Source organism: Misgurnus anguillicaudatus, chromosome 7 (genome assembly GCF_027580225.2).
Source record: "Misgurnus anguillicaudatus chromosome 7, ASM2758022v2, whole genome shotgun sequence".
NCBI classification, from domain to species: Eukaryota; Metazoa; Chordata; class Actinopteri; order Cypriniformes; family Cobitidae; genus Misgurnus; species Misgurnus anguillicaudatus.
This window is the reverse complement of record NC_073343.2, coordinates 1,182,274-1,202,515: the sequence shown is the minus strand read 5'-3', so window position 1 is coordinate 1,202,515 and position 20,242 is coordinate 1,182,274. Positions and strand designations below refer to the sequence as shown.

General features: G+C 36.4%; 3 protein-coding genes across 4 annotated transcripts; 2 read left to right on the top strand and 1 right to left on the bottom strand.

Annotated features, from left to right (window-relative positions):
- The first annotated feature begins 3,531 nt into the window (after positions 1-3,531).
- On the top strand, positions 3,532-8,091 carry stmn4l (stathmin-like 4, like). Of its 2 annotated transcripts, XM_073869208.1 has the most exons (7): positions 3,534-3,658; positions 4,929-4,979; positions 5,093-5,188; positions 5,298-5,503; positions 5,626-5,821; positions 7,006-7,019; positions 7,620-8,091. In XM_073869208.1, exons 2-7 carry the CDS (start codon positions 4,967-4,969, stop codon positions 7,626-7,628), a joined length of 534 nt encoding a protein of 177 aa, XP_073725309.1. In that variant the 5' UTR covers positions 3,534-3,658; positions 4,929-4,966; the 3' UTR covers positions 7,629-8,091. The 2 variants fall into 2 exon arrangements, with proteins under 2 accessions (XP_073725308.1, XP_073725309.1); XM_073869207.1 differs by lacking the exon at positions 7,620-8,091 and having other exon boundaries at positions 3,532-3,658; positions 7,006-7,552.
- A 206-nt stretch (positions 8,092-8,297) lies between these two features.
- il17a/f1 (interleukin 17a/f1) lies at positions 8,298-10,512 on the bottom strand. The gene is made up of 3 exons (XM_055173134.2): positions 9,687-10,512; positions 9,438-9,607; positions 8,298-8,821 (listed from the first exon to the last, which is right to left on the bottom strand). Exons 1-3 carry the CDS (start codon positions 9,813-9,815, stop codon positions 8,587-8,589), a joined length of 534 nt encoding a protein of 177 aa, XP_055029109.2. The 5' UTR covers positions 9,816-10,512; the 3' UTR covers positions 8,298-8,586.
- Positions 10,513-17,436: 6,924 nt separating this feature from the next.
- Positions 17,437-20,115, top strand: il17a/f2 (interleukin 17a/f2). The gene is made up of 3 exons (XM_055173238.2): positions 17,437-17,680; positions 19,084-19,247; positions 19,521-20,115. The coding sequence occupies exons 1-3, from the start codon at positions 17,615-17,617 to the stop codon at positions 19,744-19,746; spliced, it is 456 nt and encodes a 151-aa protein (XP_055029213.2). The 5' UTR covers positions 17,437-17,614; the 3' UTR covers positions 19,747-20,115.
- Positions 20,116-20,242: the final 127 nt, after the last annotated feature.

The window sequence follows — 20,242 nt, the reverse complement described above, 5'->3', positions numbered from 1 at the left end:
TTGATATTTTTTATTAAAATTGTAGACTTTTTAAGCACACATGCTAAACTGTTCGCTTTAAATGCTTATATCTTCTGTATGCGAATGTTGATTCATACCAAAATGCTTTTTTGCATAGTTGTGTTTGACACATGAAAACGTCTCGGGTTATGTATGTAACTGTTGTTCCCTGAGAAGGGAACGAGACGCTGCGTCTCTTTTGCCATACTTCCTGCGTCCCTGTAACGCCGTCTTTGGCAATATTTCAGACAGCGATATACTTCCTGGCGTCACCCTGTCTTTGTCGTTAAGCCTCACCATTGGTTGAATTTGATATACACATTCAGACGCCCACTTACCCCTGGAGGGTCCCCAAAGTGTCACCGGGGGACTCAAAAGGGGACTGTAACAATGTACTTTAAAAGGTAACACAATGTAACCTTGCTCTCACTTGAAATGTGTCCCCATATTTAGTCCTTGAATTTGAGGGTATTGTTCCTGGAAAGTCCTTGAAAGGTCCTTGAATTTGAAATTAACTAAGGTGTAGGAACCCCGAATATAGCTTCCTAGCAGGCCATGTTGTTTAAAAAAAAAACTAAATATTTATTTCAAGCATAAAATACTAGCTAGTAGTGTTGTAGTCAAGACCACCTAAACCAAGACCAAGTTATGACCAAGACAAACAGAGACAAGACCAAGACTTTAAAGGGTCGAGACCAAGTCAAGACCAAGACAGGCCGAGACCAAGTCAAGACCAAGACCAGTGCAAGTCACTGTATTAAAACACTTATGATGAAATTAGAAAAATTGTCATTAGGAGAAACTTAAGCAATGCTTAAACAATGCCAACATCATATGCCAAACCTGAAAAAACTGTATAAAATTAATGATAAAAAATTAATTTGTGAAGTGCCATCACTTGTGGTCTTGACCGGTCCTGAAATAAAATTTTGAGTCCTTTTTGTCTGAGACCGAGACGAGACATGACCAAGACAAGACAAGACCAAGACCTTTAAAAAGTGTCTTGAGACCGGTCTCGAGACAAAGACCGGTTTCGAGAGCTACAACACTACTAGCTAGTTCACAATACAATTTTTTAGGAGATGATAACAAAAACATAACCATCTATTATTTTGATTTTTTTTATAATTTATCCCAAACATTCCCTATTACAAATGCAATTTGTTTATGTATTGCACAGCTTGATACTGAATTGTTCATTGTATCCCATTGTATTATTCAGGAGGGGTGTGTCGGTATGAGGTCATCACAATATGTTTTACTATAATGTTTTACTAGCTTGCCTCTTAAGCAAAGTGTGCACATCAATCATTCTATCACAAGAATCACAAGCCATGATGCAGATGTTACAGAAGTAAGATTTTTATCATTGACCCACAACCATGGTTTAAATTTATGTTTATAAAGAACACAATGTACTTGACTGAAAATGAAAGACTTGGCACGATGAAATAGGTCATTTAAATAATGAATATCCAAGTTTTAGGTAATAAGTGTTGCTAATTCTTACTTTTAAGGATTTGAAGTTAAGGCCTAAGACATTTCAAAGCAAGAAAATATCAGCAAGATTTAGAGGTGTGCTCTTTTTGCATTTATTTATAGCAGATGCTTTTATCCTTAGTGACTTACAAATGAGAGAGTGTTTAACATTTTGTCTAACATTTGGATCAGTAACCACCTAGCAACCACTCAAAGCAGCCTAGCAACCGCACAGCAATGCACAAAAAAATTCCTGACCCCTTAGAAACTGCATAGGAATGTCCTAGCCCTTATATTTTTTAAAGTATAAAATATATTAAATAAAACTAAAAATATGGATTACGATGGCTGGTGCTTAAATGCGTAATCAGCCTCATCATCATTGCTGATGTCTTTTAGGTCAGATGTGGACTGGAAACCGCATCATTCTGACTAGAGAATCCAGAGTGTCGTTTCTGATTGGCTGGAAATGACATCATTGCAATGTTACCAGCGATGATCAGGCTTTCCTTGAAGGCTCATTGCCCCCCCCTTCCAATCCTTACAGGCTGTGGTTTTTACTCCGAATTGGATTTTCAACACACAATTCCCAGAATGCATCTGTTCTTTGTTATCGTATACGGGTGCCTCGCTTGCTGCATTTTCTGCTCTGTTGCCATGTGAGACCCTGTGTGCATGCACACCACTCTCCATCTCGCAGACAGCTGGATGACATCATCGGCAAAGTGCGAGTCGAATAACAGATGAGAGCCGAGTCCCGCTGTCTCCCCTCCCCCCGCAGCCCCTTTTCAACGATCACACGCAGCATACAAACCCAGTGTGGATGGGTGGGGGATCCTTTCTGTGGTCTTGCACGATTTATCTGCTTATACATCATTCGAGTGCATTACATCAGCTGCAATAGGTGTTTGGTGATCTTTTGTTTTGCATGCATCTATATATGGAGACGTGTGACAGGTATAGGGTATGTCAGAGGCTCGTTGTGCCGTCGAGAAATAAAGCGGGTACAGTATGTTCTGTTCTGCCATATTCAACTTCCATATCAGACCACTGGGAGCATTTCCATCTTTACCATACCTGAGAGAGTTCACATGCGCTTGCAGCCTACACGGCAAACAGGTGAAGATAAACACATTCGGATGCCAAAATCTACCAGAATTGCTTCTCCAGATCATTTCTCTCTATGATGTCATGGCTCACATATTTATGAATCCAATCATTTTAAATGCCATAAAATTAAGCCTTTATTTGCTTCAAATGATGAAATTGGCATAAATGTGGTAGTAAAATTAGGTTTATCCCCCAAAATGAACATTTTTGTTAAACAAACCTTCTTTTAAAATGTGAAAACTTCAATAGTTGAGTTGGCACAGAACCAAAGCAACAGATGAACTGACGGGCTGTTTAAACAGGCCCGGTCTTACTGCATCCAGACAAGCATGTTGGCAAGGTTACTGTGTCACAGTCATCAAATATCCATCCATGAGTGAGAAAATGACACACAGCTATCTGTCCTTTTCCGTTTTTAGACATGACATTTCAAACGGCTCCAAAACCAGACAGAACTGGCTTAGCGCACGATTTAATCGCTTTCTAAACTAAAATGAACCAAAAAAGAAACGCATTTGCATGCAGAAAAGCCAAATTTTAGCTTTTATATTTAGGCTGCATCTGGCAAACACTATCCGAAGCGACTTGCTTTGCATTCAAGCTATACATTTTATGTATAATTGACCTTTGCACTGCTAATGCACTGCTCTACCAACTAAGCCACAGGGACAACCTGTATTTGCTTGTTAATGTAGAAATATGAAATCATTAACGTAAATGTAATAAAATAATCTCTGTGTTAATTTAGTGGGCATTTTTAAATGCTGCATTTAACTAAATTTAAAATATAATATAGCATTACGTTTGCATAAACCTGCATAATTCCCACCCTTTGAAATCTGTATTCATTTCACAACAAAGAGTTAACCACCCCCTATCTGCACTCCCAACCATCCCAGCCCATCAGAAGCCTGCATCCCTCTCGACCAATCACAGAGCTGGAAGGTGATGTCATGCTTTATCTAGCAGAGGTGGTGCTGATGCTGCCAGGTTGAGCATCCAAACAGCAGCAGACGGTCAGACTGAACGCAGCGTAAAGACTCAAGCAGAAGATTACGACACTTAGCCGGTGAGTTATGATAAATGTCTTATAATTGTGATGAATGCTGTTTTATGCTTTTGCAGGAGACAATGGCTAACAAATGTTTGCATTTATAAAATTTGACAGTTCATTTTATTCTGTTTATGCACTTCTGTGCATCTGTTTTGCATTTAAGAATAATGCATGAATTGCAATATGTTTTTATTTGTACATACTTAAGTTGTTTTCCATGCATGATGGGCGTGCATTATTAAATTTGTTTAACTTTTAAGTATAAGCAGAACATAAAGTAGTTATTGTCAAACAAGATTGCAGTTATGCTATGCATACATTTTCTACTTATGTAAACTGCACTGCATAGTGCAAAATTAAGGTGGGAGGTGTTAGGTAAAGTTGTGCATTTGAATATATGTGGTGGTCCCGCAGTGAGCGTGCTCTGGTCGGTAATGTGGGTGGTATTGAGAGATGTAATTACATGTTGATGGTGCTAAAGGCCACAGCCCCTCATAGCGCTGCACCCCTCTGCGTTTTAAAAACAGCAAGCTCTTATTTCACCCACAAACAAGTGGGAGGTGATGAAAATGGCATGGTGTGAATCATAACCGAAAACAAAAGTGTGCATGTACACCTCTTAGTACTAATTTCATTTGGCATATCTGAGGTAAAAATCTGTAGTATTTTGAATGCTTTTTTTATTGGGTTGTATACCAAAATATTTAGTATTAATTAAACTTGCAGCAATAAAATTCACTTTTTAAATATATGCAAAATTGGTGAACATCACAGTGTGTTAGATATCCAGTGACTCTTACGAAAGTTAAAATGCTGAAGTTAAACTTACGGAATAAAATGCCCTTCATTTTAATGTCACAAGATGGTAAAGTTTCACGATGTGTAGCTGTTTCAAGCGTGGGAAATGAGGGGGCACGGGGACGCAGAGGCACAGCAGAATAGAGAAAGCCTTAAAGTAAAGGTCGCGTAGGATGATAGACAACCCTCAGCCCTTAACAAGTCAGATTATTTCCAAATCTTCTTGGGAACGACTACAATCGAGTACGTTACTCTTGGCTTCATTCGCTGGTTTTAGATCCATAAGGTTTTGAGGTTATAGCTTATTTTGTGTGCTTCAATATAGGTGTGATGTGCACTTGTTAAGTGTAATGATCCCTCTGCACCTGCTATAGGCAAAATGCTGCGATGGCTAAACTATAGTGAGACCTTTATTTGAGGACAATGGCATATCAAGAGAAATCGATTGAATGGTTTCTGATGACATCATCTTTTTTGTCTCCTTTAGGAGGTGACTTTGAAACGCTATAGCTGTGGAACGGAAAGATGACTCTGGCAGGTAAGTGTGCTGCACAGATCCACTTGTGAACTTGTGTTTTGATGTATAAGCAAATTGTATTACATCAATGGCGTTAACTCAAAATATCTCTCTTTTTCTCTGCCCTCTGGCAGCATACAGAGAGAAGATGAGAGAGCTCCCTCTGGTGTCTCTCTTCTGCTCTTGCATCCTACCAGAACCTCGAGAAAAGCCCGCCAAGAAAACACAAGGTGACTTCATCTAAAAGCATCTAAGATTTTCAATGTACATACATATTTTGCATTGACTTTTTTAGACATTATAATTTTGTGACTTATGTTATCTGTTTGCACTCTTCAGATGTTGTGGACCTCAACCTGGGCATCATTAAAGATATGGAGGTCATTGAGCTTAACAAGCGAACATCAGGCCAGGCGTTTGAGGTCATCCTCAGACCACCATCCTTCGATGGACAGAGGGAATTTCACCCGACCTTCCCACCCCGCAGGGACCCCTCACTGGAAGAGATCCAGAAGAAACTTGAAGCGGCTGAGGAGAGGAGAAAAGTGAGAAAAAGTGCCTTCTGTGGAAGATATTCTTAGCAAAGATGCATATTTAGCTTGATTTTTTTGCATTTACTTATATATTCATATCTTATATTGTTCTCCCGCCCCATCAAATCTCTCAGTGTCAAGAAGCAGAGCTTCTGAAACATCTGGCTGAGAAGAGAGAGCATGAACGCGAGGTGGCCCAGAAAGCCATCGAGGAACACAACAACTTCATCAAGATGGCCAAAGAAAAACTGGAGCAAAGGATGGAGATGAACAAAGAAAACAGGGAGGCGCACATTGCTGCCATGCTGGAGCGTCTTCAGGAGAAGGACAGCCAATATTGACATCATAACCTGATTACATTTTTAAGGGCGCAGTGTGTAATTTTTGTACATTTGGTGATATCAAATGTAATTGCAGTCTGCTTATTTGAGTATACCAACATAGCAACATTAGCCTAAACCAGTGGTTATCAAACTTTTCGGAGTGTACCCCCCTTTGTGTATCCCTTCGCGGCCCCCAAAAGAAAATAAATGAAATTAACTGAAATTAATCTCAAACTTAAAATCTGAATTAAATAGGGCTGTCAAAAGATTAATCACAATTAATTTGAATACAAAATAAAAGCTTGCTTTTGCATAAGAAACATTTACTATATATTTTTTTATTTTATATATATATATATATATATATATATATATATATATATATTAAAAATAAAAAATATATAGTAAATATTTATTTATTTATTTATTTATTTTTACAATTTTTATTTTTACACACAAATATATTATGCAAACACAAACTATATATATTTTTTAATTATTATTTATTTATTTATTTATATTTTGATATTGTTTTATATTTTATATACATTTAAAAAATATCTACGTAAATAAAAATGTCTTAAATGTATACATGTATGTATGTATTTATATATACATACATATTACACACAAATATATTAGGCAAACACCAACTTTTATTTTGTATGTGATTAATCGCGATACAATGTAGTGCTGTTGGTTGGTAGCTATATTTGATTATACAGTTTGGAACCACTGGCCTTAGTAATGGCTCAGATTTGGGGTGTTACTAGTTACACCCCAAATCTGAGCCTTTGGTAAGGCCTGTTTGTCCTAACCATGTAAGACAAAGTTTTGAAAGACTTTTTGGAAAGAAGTATGTTTGCTCCATCTAGTGGTACAGAAATTGTGCACTGTATCTTTAAATACCCAATGAAATGCAATTTATTTCTGTATCTTTGCTGGTGCGTTCATTGGTTTTGTCCAAAATGGCATCATAAGCCTTTGTGGCCTTCCTCTAAATCCACACTATAAGCACACTTATGAAACCTAAATGAAAAATTGGACATCCTAAAATCTTGTTGACTTTCTAAGTTTGTTTGTGCCATTTGGGACACGCCAACTATTTAGACTTCTTTATTAAAGTGTGCCTTTACAAAATGAGCTATTATTTAATAGTCTTTCCTCTTTTTGTTTTGTTTTAACAGGACAAGCATGCTGAGGAGGTGAGGAAAAACAAAGAACAATTGGATCTGGACTGGCAGTAGAATGACAAGAACGTTTATATTGTGCAAATACAACAGATCCTTATCATAAGCAAATCATTACAAGGCCAATCTTAAGATATTTTGCAACCCAAGCAACATTTGCTGCCACACAAAACGCTTTGTGTATCTTTGATCTCGAATTGGACATCAAGATTTTAAAGCCATCATTGATTTGTTTACCGTCAAACTGTGTTTGAAAAACCACACACTGTACTTATAGTGAGTCATTTATGTACAAGTCACCATCCTAGTAGTTTTGCATGTACTAAACAATGGTAAAAGCAAGACATGGTGAAACTAAAATGTGCATTAAGTGTTATACGATGTGTGTACTGTTGTTTCATGTATACGTACTTAGAGGTGATGTGTACTTAGCACGCTAGTTTTGCTTTGTATTTGCACAAGCGTACCCTTAGCTAAAATGATCATCGAAATGTTAGTGTATGTTTGCATGCTATTATGACACAGTTGATAAAACATATGAGAAGCCATTTGGTGTGTGACCGTGTGGTTTTTGGCCTGTCCCTAATTGCTATATCTCTGAACTTTATGTTCCAGGTGCCTTGAGGTCTTCTCACAACACACGCTGATCATACAGGAGACCTTTCGCCAAAGGACTGAATATCATGCTGAGCTTGTTAGCTTGGAACATAAGAGATTACCAGATTATGATATAATATCATTGTAAGGTACGGCGGCCGCGTTGTCAGACGAATAGTGTATCGGCCAGCTAGCAAAGACTTTAATCCGAACGATACAGAGATGTTTGTGGTCTCTGTGTTGAGCTTACACGCCAACAGTGCCAAAAATGAGTGTTTGTGAGTGATGTTTGCACAGACAGTTTTTGCTCATGTGTCTTTTGTTTTGTCCTTAAGGGTCTATTTTTGGTAAACTGCTCAAGCTTTTGCCACTGTATATATATGTTCACTTGCCTCACGATCAGCTGGCATCTGATTTGGCTATATATTGCAAATGTACAGAAATTGTGAGATATATTTTAGAGGCAGATGGAATTAAAGAACTGCTGGTACAGTTTTGTCCGTGTGACTTCCTCGGGGTCATTGAATTGTACCCGAATAATGTTTTGAAGATCAAGTCATACAAGCAAATGTTTGTAGTTTATAAATAATTTAATGCATTAGCCACAGTTTTAAAAACAAGCTAACAGCAATAAATAAATAATTTATACAAAATTATTTTAATGTCAAACTTAATGTAAAATTAAACAAAAAACAGTGATAATAAATAAATAGCCCACATATGCAAACACATTTATGATGTCATTATAAATAAATTAATTCATTTAATACTAATATTCGTGAGTAGAAAACACTAAGTCACAAACAGCACGAAATTTAGCATAAATGTAAAATAAAATAAAAGTTTAGTGATAATAAATAAATAGCCCACATATGCAAACACATTTATGATGTCATTATGAATAAATTAAGTCTTGTAATACCGATATTTGTGAGTAGAATACACAAAATCTAAGTCACAAACAGCACAAAATGTATCTCCAGGTTCAAGCATATTCAACATGCGGCCGAACACATGTGCAGCCCACCGAGACGGTTTTATACTCGGGTCTGAAGGAGTAGCTCTGCTTGTCACCATGAATTCTCCTCAGGACCAGGATTTGACTGATAATGGGTTTGGATTGATAATCGTGGACCTCGACGCCATTGATCAAACATCCGGTCAGCAAACATCTGGCCTGTGCAATGTGCTGAGGGTACAAGTTCTCATCATTCGTGAACCTAAAACAAAATGAATCATGGGATATTCTAGGTTAGTGTTGGTAACAGTCACACCATAACACTTGCAGCCTATCTGTAGACACAGTTAGTGACTTTGTGAAACATTACTAGCCTTCCAGATATTGCTGAGCTATTTTCAACCCAGCGTTGGGTCAAAAAGGGATAAACCCAACCTATTGGGTTGTAATTTGTTTAAATGCAATATAAACCTTTTCTGAGTTAATTTAACCCAATGACCAGTGCTCGAATTGATTGGGGGGTCCCCACCATGACATAGCAGCAAACCTAAAATGGCAACACATTACTACCTTTGAATGCAAATGTATGATTTATGTAACATCGATACAAGGAAAAGCAATCCAAAATTTACAGACTTAAACTAGATCAGAATTTACCTTCATAAAAAGCCCCCAGGTTTGTCAACATTATCTTTACTAAAATAAAAATATCTGAGGGGACCCCTCCCAAGTATAATTTTGACTTATAGGGGGTCGCTAATGCCTTATGGGGGGTTCCGGATCCCCCCAGCCCCTCCTCAATTCGAGCACTGCAAACGACTATCCCTTTTTGAAAACAACCAAGCATTTTGAAGAGTTCTCGAAACTTAAAGACTTACGTGTAAGTCCATGGAGAGATGGAGTCATTATTTATTGGACGAATCGGGTCGGATGAATGTCTGACATCTGGATCCAAGACCAGTCGATATGATGATGGATTTGATGGCCTAATTTTGAAAGGTGCCGCCTCGGCCCCAAATGATATTAAAAGTCCCATCATGCAAGCTACCTGTGAAACACAGACACACATTTATTTTATGATATACAGTAGTTTTAAGTAGTCCATAATCGTTTTTAGAAATACTTACTGTGAGGAACTGGATGCTGAAAGTTGTAAACATGGTTGCACTCTGTGTTGGTATTAAATATCGCCTGTACTGATGAACTTCTGATCTACATGGTAGTTGCAGGTTATATATAGGGGCCTGTTCGTGCATTCGCTGTGGTGTAGGTGCACTTCCTGTGATGAATTCTTTGATGGGACATTTTCTGCCGTGTCATATCATTGTGTCAGCAGAAATGTTTGGTGTATTGCGTCGCCACAGTACAATCCCGCACCACAATATAGCTTCTCAATCACGTTTAAATCTGATAAGATCTTGATTTATGAATTAAAGACATAACCAATATGATTTCAGCAGTTGAGTTTATTTAGATGCACTTACATACTGTACAAATAATGTTTTTGTAAAAAACAAGAAAAATGAACTTTCCATTTCTATTAACCAAACCGTCCTAAGGTCATTTATTGTATAAAAAAAAGAAAAATGTCCTTGCAAAAAAGATGGGTGTAGTTTATCATGTGTGTGAAACCCAGCTAAAGTCATTGTTTTGTCTTTTACTGTTTGAAATCCTCCTACATAATGCAATCTCATCATTAGATCATTAAAGACTTTAACCTGGATTTTGCAGACAGGATGAAATGTTTTGCATTGTGCTGTCTTTGCAATAAACAACTCTTGGTTTGAGGTTTTATTATGTATTGCAATGACATTTATACCTTTGTAAATGTTGCTGAAGTATCCAAATACTTTATAGGCCACAGTGCACCTATAAGCATGCACACTAACCTACTTTACATCTAACATGCACTCAAATCAGACGGTATGAATTAATTTCCTATTGATTGTGATTCGGTTTATTATACTCATTCGCCCTTGCTTAATTCTGGTGACCTCAATTGACGCGTTTTTCAGAAAGTCATCACGACATGGAGATTTCCGTCTCATGACTACAATTGCTTGTAACTTACAGATGCATACTTCCCCACCTGAGGTGGAGGTTTCATTACGTTAAATGCGGTGAAACTCGGTGGTCTTCCTTACTTTTCTTAATGTGAATCAGAAATTAGGGGCTTTCATAGGCAAAAATACAGTAAACGGTTTCCCCAGTGATGATGGGACAGTTTATCCTTTTTTCCAAAAAATTTAGCTCCAAACTATATGACTTCAAGTGACCTTACCATCTGTGGTCAACATTTAACTTCAATGTATGGAAAAGAGCAACATACAGTATGTCCCAAACAAGAAAAAGTGCATATTTGCACCTAAAAAGTTCATATTAGTACCTCAAAGGTTACATTTAGTACACACATCTGTACCTAAGTGAAACATACCAAAACAAATTTTCGTTTTAAAGGAAAACACCACAGTTTTTCAATATTTTACTATGTTCTTACCTCAACTTAGACGAATTAATACATACCTATCTTTTTTCAATGCGTGCACTTAATCTTTGTACAGCGCGTCTTAAATGTGTTAGCATTTAGCCTAGCCCCATTCATTCCTTAGGATCCAAACAGGGATGAATTTAGAAGCAACCAAACACTTTCATGTTTTCCCTATTTAAAAACTGTTACATGAGTAGTTACATGAGTAAGTATGGTGGCACAAAATAAAACGTGGCTATTTTTAGCGGATAAAAATGAGAACTATATTGCATGGTGGATAAGCACTACGACGTTGGCGCGCAGTCTCATCATCACTCCTGATTTCTCCCCCTCTCGCTCAAACTTTCGAGGTCCAAGTGCTGCAAACTAAGTGCTCTTCCACTTTACAATATAGTTCTCATTTTTTCCGCTTAAAAAATCACCACGTTTTGGATCCTAAGGAATGAATGGGGCTAGGCTAAATGCTAACACATTTATGACACGCTGTACAAAGTACAAAATGCATGCATTGAAAAAGGATAGGTATGTATTAATTTGTCTAAGTTGAGGTCAGTGGTGGTGTTTTCCTTTGAAGGGTGCTGCCCCAGTGACAGCTAGGGACCATGTGTGATCATAAAACCAGATTACGCCAAACACCTTTTGTAAATGTGACACATGCTAGTGACCCAGATTTGGGACTTCAAACGGTCGAGGAATCCTACGAAAAGCATTTCAGTTGGTCTAACTAACATTCAGGACCGTTCGTGGTGACCCAGATTTAACCACATATTGGGAGAATCTTGAAATAATAGAAATTACCAACCTTCGTTACTAACTTCCGTTACTAATTTCCACCCATCGTAATTGGTTACGTCATGTTCATAGTTTTACAACAATTGAAAGCACATTATGATCTTTTATACACTGTACCATATCTGTCACTGGGTGGGGTGGTACTAGGGTTGCCAACTTTTTCACTTTGAAATACGTCACAAAAGGTGACCTGTCGCAGCAGTGCGGATATGGTTTTGTGTATACATTGTATTTAAGCCATTTGTCGAAATGATAGCTAATCTCCTAACTAAATACTCATTTATAACTTTTATGCCTTGGCAACATACGGTAGGTTTATTAATAGTTTGTTAATTTAACGTTACAGCACATACTTTTAACACAGTCCTTTAATTAAACCATTACCTTTAATATCTGTCTCAAACAAAACACTTGTGACTTTCGCACTAAGTGGACATTGGATGACATCAAAGTACCGCAATAGTGGCTCTTCTGTATGACTTCTTGAATCCCTCTCGTTGGATTTTGATGTGATCTGCCTCTCGGTTGTGGTACCACATGAAGTCGAACAAGCCTGTTAGTCACTGGTTAGATCATTGTAGCAGTCGAAAAACGGCACGTGGGACGTCCTGTATGAGGAAAATTAATTAGGCTCAACATACGGGATGTCCCGGCTTATCCAGGACAGTTGGCAACCCTAGGTGTTCATGCAACAAATTAAAATAATGTACCTTTCGGGGTATAATATTATACCCTTAAGACCTATTGTGTACATATATGGACCAATTTTGTACCAGTTAAAATGTTAGGGGTACACAATAGGTCCCCAATTCACGGGCACCAATAGTAATGTACAAAAAAGGTTCAACATTGTATTATGTTTTGTATACCTGTAAAGCTCCTAACAGCAGAAAATTTCAGTTTCGTTCCTTTATTCCCTGACAGTGTATTGTTGTGTGCTAATACAGTCTCTATTCTTGCATTAGTTTTTCTACATATGACACTTCATTTTTGGAGGGGTCAATTCTTAATGTTATACTTAAGAATATAATTAAATATACTCTTAAAAATTAAGGTGTTAATCCATTCAGAACACTTTCAAGGTTCAAGTTTTTTTCTTAATTTTTTTAAGTTTCTCATTCCACAATGCAACACTGATAACAAAAACAAATAATATTTATATATAATACACTCAAAAAAAAAAAAAAATGCAACCCAGGATTGGGTCAAATTAACCCAGAAAATGTTTAGATTTGACCCAACAATGGGTTAAAGGGATAGTTTGTTTTAAAATGAAAATCCTGTCATCATTTACTCACCCTCATGTTGTTCTAAACCTGTATGAATTTATTTTTTCTGATGAACACAAAATAAGATATTTTGAGAAATGATGGTGAACACACAGCAGATAGTGACCATTGACTTCCATAGTAGGAATAAAAAAATATGATGGAATTTAATGGGTACTGTCAACTGTTACCATCATTTATCAAAATATTTTCTTCATTATTTATCACAATACTTCCAAAATATTTTTCCTATGGAAGTCAATGGTCCCCATATCTGCTGTGTGTTTACCATCATTTATCAAAATATTTATTTTATTTTTATCAGAAAAAAGAAATTCATACAGGTTTAGAACAACACTAGGATGAGTAAATAATGACAGAATTTTCATTTTTAAAACAACCCAGCATGGGTTAAATTACAAGCCACAAGGCTGGGCTCGCCCCTTTTGACCCAACGCTGGGTTGAAAATAACCTCACATATTTTTGAGTGTACAATTATGAATATAAAATGTAATAGGTATATATTAATGGGTTAAAAATAAAGGTTCAAGAACCATTTCAGCTAAATGGTTTCAATCCTTCACATCTTAAGAACCTTTCTGTTTTATTCACCACCCAGGTCAGGACTAACTAATGCTATAATAAATCTTTCTTAGAATTAATTTTCCTTTCATCTAAAAAAAAATAAATGAGGTCAGTGAGCTGCTGAGTGGCTTCCGTCGCTGACTGTGTAAATGGTTTGTCGTCAGTCATCTTGAAAGCAAACAACAAACAGTATATAAGGAGGATTCCCGGATTAAGGCCCGCCACATCAAAGACCGGCATAATGATGACATAACGCAGGGTTAAGCCATAATACACCTGTACATTAATGAAAGCCACATGCTCTTTGCAAAAATCTTTGTGTTTTTTGTTTTTGTTTTAAAAAGCCAATTTAGTTAAGCACTTATTTGAGACTCACTCATGAAGAGCTAGATAAATGCCTTTGACCATGCTGCTGAAATGTCTGGTGACATGCATGCTGCTTTTAAGATGCATTGACAAGTTTAGAGACCTACAGTACATGAATCTACAATAACGCCACTCTCATTGAATGATGTTTTGGTTTGTCTTTTTTTTTCAGATTTCTTCCAGCTATTTTTGGGTTAGGAAGAACCAATAAATATAATAATCAAACATTTTTCTTTGAACATGAAGCAGTGTCATTGTCCACGTTTGTGTACAACAGGATCTAGTTACACAGAATTAAGTATTATGGTGCAAACAACAACAAAATTTGGTGGTTAAAAATGAAATAGTAATCATTTTATAAAAAGGAAATAATCTAATTTAGTATATTGACCAAAAAAGGAGCTGATTTCTAAGCGGTCTTTGAACCAGTTATGTGGGTGGTGAAAATAGGACGACTTGCACTGTAGCGTTCATGTGCTACTGTTACCACAGAATGAGAGTATCAGTGAAACAGATCTTTCAAGAGCGCTTCTCACTATGATGTTAGGATAAGCCTCCATTCTTACCAGTCTACCACAATGCCTGTATAAGCATAATGATACAACGTTTCACCTTAGTGCCTTGTATTATATCTTGAGGTACAGTGGAATTTACCGTGAGAATCTCGAGATGGCAAACGGTTTGGAGATGGTTGTTCAGATAATCGACTTTCATTATTGATATTCAGCGTTCTAACCAGTGCATGCCTTTATTTTTTTGTTTACTCATGCAACTTATTTCATGCAATTTATTGTGGGATTTTTTTGGTCCAATTGTAGGGATGTACAGTAAGGTATGTTCAGTGTTCAGATTTACTGCTTTACTAAGATAATTATCTTACCCATCTAGCTTGTTTAATTTCTAGTGAGATGGATAAGAAATTAAATCTTGTTACATATTTCAAGCACAGGCTTTTATGTTGCTTTCTCTATTAAAAAGACGATTATAAACCAGTATGAATGACTCCAAGTTGGTTTATGCTGATTATTACTGGTTTAGCTGCTGTGCTGAACAGACATTCTGTTTAGTGAAACTTAGCAGGTAAACCTATGTCACCAGCATTGTCTTGTTGGTGAAATTGGTTGACCAAGGTGGTCTTGCTGGCTTAGAAGACCATTACTTGTGGTTAAGGTGCCTGGTGAAGATAACATCACTGGTATAGCAAAAAAATATATATGCTAAATGCTATGTTGAGAAATGTAAAAAAAAAGTTTGAAAGGTCAAAATGCATGTTTGTTGGTAAAATTGAGTAAAATCTTCAGTGTAAAATGTAAGTAGTTGACTTTACTTTTACTAGAAAAAGTGATGAATACCATAAAAGTGAAGTGACGTATTTATTTGTATTTGGCAAAACATAAGAACATTTGTAAACTTGCAACACTTTATTTCAATAGTCTACTAGACATTTTACTAACTATAACTAACTTTGCAACTTCTCAACTGCCATTCATTAGTGTAGCCTATTAGTAGACTGCTTAAAGGGGATATATCATGAAAATCTGACTTTTTTCATGTTTAAGTGTTATAATTGGGTCGCCAGTGCTTTTATCAACCTAGAAAATGTGAAAAGATTAACCCAGTAACTTAGTTTTGGTAAACCATTCTCTGCAAGCACGTGAAAAAATAGGTCATTGAACTTGTGATGTCAGAAGGGGATAATATCGCCCCCTAAATCTGCACTATCCAACCATAGCACTGTCATTTCGTGCAGAGATCAACTCATTTGCATATAAAAAGATTTTTGCTCACACCTACAAAGTGGAAATTTTAACATGTTATAATATATTATCTATATCGTATTTTGATGTAGAAGTTCACATATGTACTCTGGAGACACCAAAGATTTATTTAACATCTTAAAAAAGTCTTATGAAATGTCCCCTTTAATATCTACTAGCACATTATTGTAGTTATCCCTCAACAGCCATTCTACTGACTGAAAGTAACTTTGCAACTTCATTCAACTAACCTAACCCTGTCTCTAAGAGTGAGAGTTCAATGAGTTGGCATGTAGAGAAAGTTAGCTGATGTAGTTGCAAATTGTGAGAGTTAGTTGTCATGCTGCAGCCTAAAAGAAAATGAGGACATAAACCACCAAAGTAGGCAATACTAAGTTGCAAATCTGTAAATGTGTGCATATTGAAAGTAGACATGTATTGAGATGTACTGTATGTAGTGTAAACATAAGGGTACAGTATAAAGAGTGTATACATGTAACATGATTAGAATCTTCTACTGTAAAAAAGCTAAAGTGACATAACAAACGTATGGTAACCCATATTTGAATGTGACCTCTGCATTTAACCCATCCAGTAAGTAGTACAAACACGCACTGCAGTCATGATAGGGTGGCCATTCGTGCCAGTTCCGCCGGACACGTCCCGAACATGTTTTCGGGTTCGTTCTCCGGAAGTCGCGTTGGTCGACCGCATACGTCATCAAGGTTTAATATTTTGGGTTTCATTTCAGAAAAGTAACCTTTACATTTCAAGGTAAGAATGAAACTACAATGATTGTATGTCTTAAAAGAAATAAATCTTAATTTTCTAATGTATTTTAACTGAAAGGTGAGAACCTCGATGACGTATGCGGTCGAGCAACGCAACTTCCGGAGAACGAACCCGAAAACATGTTCGGGACGTGTCCGGCGGAACTGGCACGAATGGCCACCCTAAGTCATGAACACACACAATCCCTGCAGTGACCTTACTCTTTCCGGCAGTTTTATTGAAACTTACCCCCGGTTTCACAGACAAGGCTTGAGGCTAGTCCTAAACTAAAACACATGTTTGACCTGTCTTAACTGAAAATAACCTGCACTGCCAAACCTTAATACAGTACATGCCAGTGCCATTATTTGTCTCAACACTGTAAAAAAATTTGCTGTAATTATGCAGCTGGTTGCCAGTAACTTACTGTAGAAGATAAAGATTGAAAATGTTTCATGTTCATTTAACTTTGAACAAACTGTTTTTCTTAGATATAAATAGACAGAATTTATGATAAATTAATGTTTTTTATAAAATGTCATTAAACAGGGGGGGCTGCGAGATGGGCCCCAGTTTATAATGAATTCTGTGTAATTTAACCTAAAGAAATAAGGCTACTAACCAAAAAGCACTACTATTTTGTATAATTTAATGTTTTTTATTACTGAAATGGTGAGTTTTATAACAGTTTTTTGTCACAAATTTTATTTGGGGGGCCGCGAAGGAATGCACCGTACACAAGGGGGACCACAAGCTGAAAAAGTTTGTGAACCACTGCTCTAAGGCATGTTTAACTAAGACCTAGTCCTGGCTTTAGCTAAGCATTGACTGGGAAACCAGGCCTTAGACTTTGTATTGTAGACTTAACTTAAATGTCAAGTTCACTTACTTTGGTGTTCATATTGTGTTCTTGATGATATTATTACAAAGTTCATTAATCACATGCATTTTTATTATTGTGTAGAAAAATGAAAGGTATTAACCCTGGTCCATGCATACCAATGCAAAGTCATCACTCATCATCTGAATGGTGATTTCACAGGAAACGTTCATTTACAACCGTGGTCTTCAACATGGTGCCCGCATGGAGTCTGTGAGTTGCCCACCAAAGCATTTTCTATTAATAGCCTAAATTTTCATATTTATTTATTTCATTTTTTATGTTAGCTTGGCTTCTTTTATGTATGTCAATGATAAAACATATCAAAAAGTAAAATCAAATCAAATTACAAAAGTTACAAAAGTTGTACCTTTCACTGAGACTGTGCCTTTTAAAAAGGTCCTTATATGTACCATTTAGGCACAGATATGTACCTTTGATGTACCAGTGACAGTTTTTGTACCCTTATTTACCTTTTTTCTGAGAGTGTACTAAGAGCTTAAACCTTTAGCTTTTTTTAACTATTTGAAATCCCCATCACTTTTTATCTTTTGACCAAGCACAAATGATCTATTCAGGTGCAAAGGCTTACAGGTATTCCTCACAGCATTTTGTACTGATAATTTTAAGTTTGTTACACTTGAATTTTTAAAATTGATGGATTATGTAGGTTTAAAAGTTTTATGAAACTAGGATTTTTTTAGTTATATAAGTTATATACTTGATTGTAAACCATTAAAGACAACATTTGGGTTTGACATGAGCGTTAATTTGGCAACTGAAGTTGCCCACCCACAAAACCATCCATCCCTTAAATTCATTCTTACAAGAAAAAAACACCTAAATATATTTTTCTGACCCAAAATTTACAATAAGTGAACATTCAAGTTTGTCTAAATGATATCTGATCAAACCAGATACCACCCAAGTGATTTTCCATGACTTAAATCCAAAATGATGATAACGTACCCCCAAAAGAATCATCAATCATCATTTTTTCCAACCGAAATTTGATAAAATTAATCTGCAACACATCAAAATTAAACTGAATTTTCAGATCCGCAGATCGGATTACCGGAAGATAGATAGCAAGATGTAGGTCTTAACAAAACACCTCTCAACTATCAATTGATCTGATGAGAAAATCCAGGTCAGAGGTTGGCCATATTATCTAACAATCACGATAAAGTGTTACATAAATAGAGATCAAGTGAAAGAGAGCCATCTTCACATTGGAAGAGAATAAGAAGAGGACATTAAAGATGTTTCTGAGCTCCTTCGATGCTAAATCTATGGTGAGATGACCGAAACAAGAACAGATTTTAAATGAATCGTCTTTAAATGACCGAAACAAGAACAGATTTTAAATGAACCGTCTTTAAATGACCGAAACAAGAACAGATTTTGAATTAATCGTCTTAGCTTATAACAATCTCAGACCTTCATCTTAAACCAAGATTACATTTAAATGTAATATGTTGGGACGAACAAACGTCTCTTTTTGGAAGACAGCACAAAGTTTGTTTTCCAAATTCGGTTTAATCCTTTTCAAAGAGGGACCCATGAACTGATAGCAATCCTAAGCGATAAACTTATCATGATTTTTTTTCTCGCAGGTTTTGCTGGGCTGTATGCTGGTGAACCTTGTGTATGCCAAACAGGGACAGAAGCGAATATGTGAGACCAGTTTGACCATTTCCACTGACTTTCAAGCAATGGCAGAAAACATAGATGGGAATGGCAACATCCATAACCGCTCCCTATCGCCATGGACCTGGATGTGAGTTGCCAGTATACTTTTACCAAATCACTGAAATGAATCAAATTGTCTTTAGACAAATAAGTAAGCTAATTAGATGAATTTGATTAACATTAAACAACAGGAAGTTGTTGACGTTATACATGTAATCCATAAAAGTAAAAGTATTAGGCGCATAGCCTATGATATGTTTATATTGTCATGAAAGAAAGTGAGAGATGTATCAAGTTGTGATGTTATTGTGAAACATCAGTGATTTTTGAATTCTGTTGGTTTTGTCTTTTCTGCTTTCAGACCAAAGTTTTCCTCAAACAGAATACCACAAGTCATCTTTGAAGCCCAGTGCAATACAGAGTATTGCAAATATCCCAACAGTGATGTGGATGAGAGACTTAACTCTGTGCCCGTATATCAGGAAAGACTGGTGTTGATACAAGATACTCAAGACAGAAAATGTTTCAGGGCGACTTTTGAGAGTGTTATAGTAGGCTGTACATGTGTATGGGCCAAAACATCCTAAAATCACTCTGTTTGTTGGATTGAATTTATTTATTTGATGTGACAAAACTGAGACTACTTTGTTTCACGTATTTCTAAACAAAGAGTAAAGTTATGTGTTTTGTAATTCATTTAGCAAGCACTTGCCTTTACTAAAGTATGTATATGATTGAAATATGTAAATATGATTTTTGTCATAGTTGTATTTTAGCCAATCAAATAGCCAATTTCTATTAATGATCCTCTTTTATGTAGGCTAAGTACCCAAACACATTTGTGTTATATACATACAATACAGATAATTACAAGATATTGCAGATATACGTGCATGACAATGCTCGTGCCTTAGACAATAAAGTGTTTTAAAGTGTATAATGTTAAAGGCTTTCATTTGCACCACTCCACCTGCAGAGACAGTAGAAATTGAGTAAGCCTATCTGAAGTTTGGGGAATGTAAAAGAAACTTGCTATAATTGCATGTTGTACGACGTGCATGTAGGGATGTGGTCTTTGCAAAT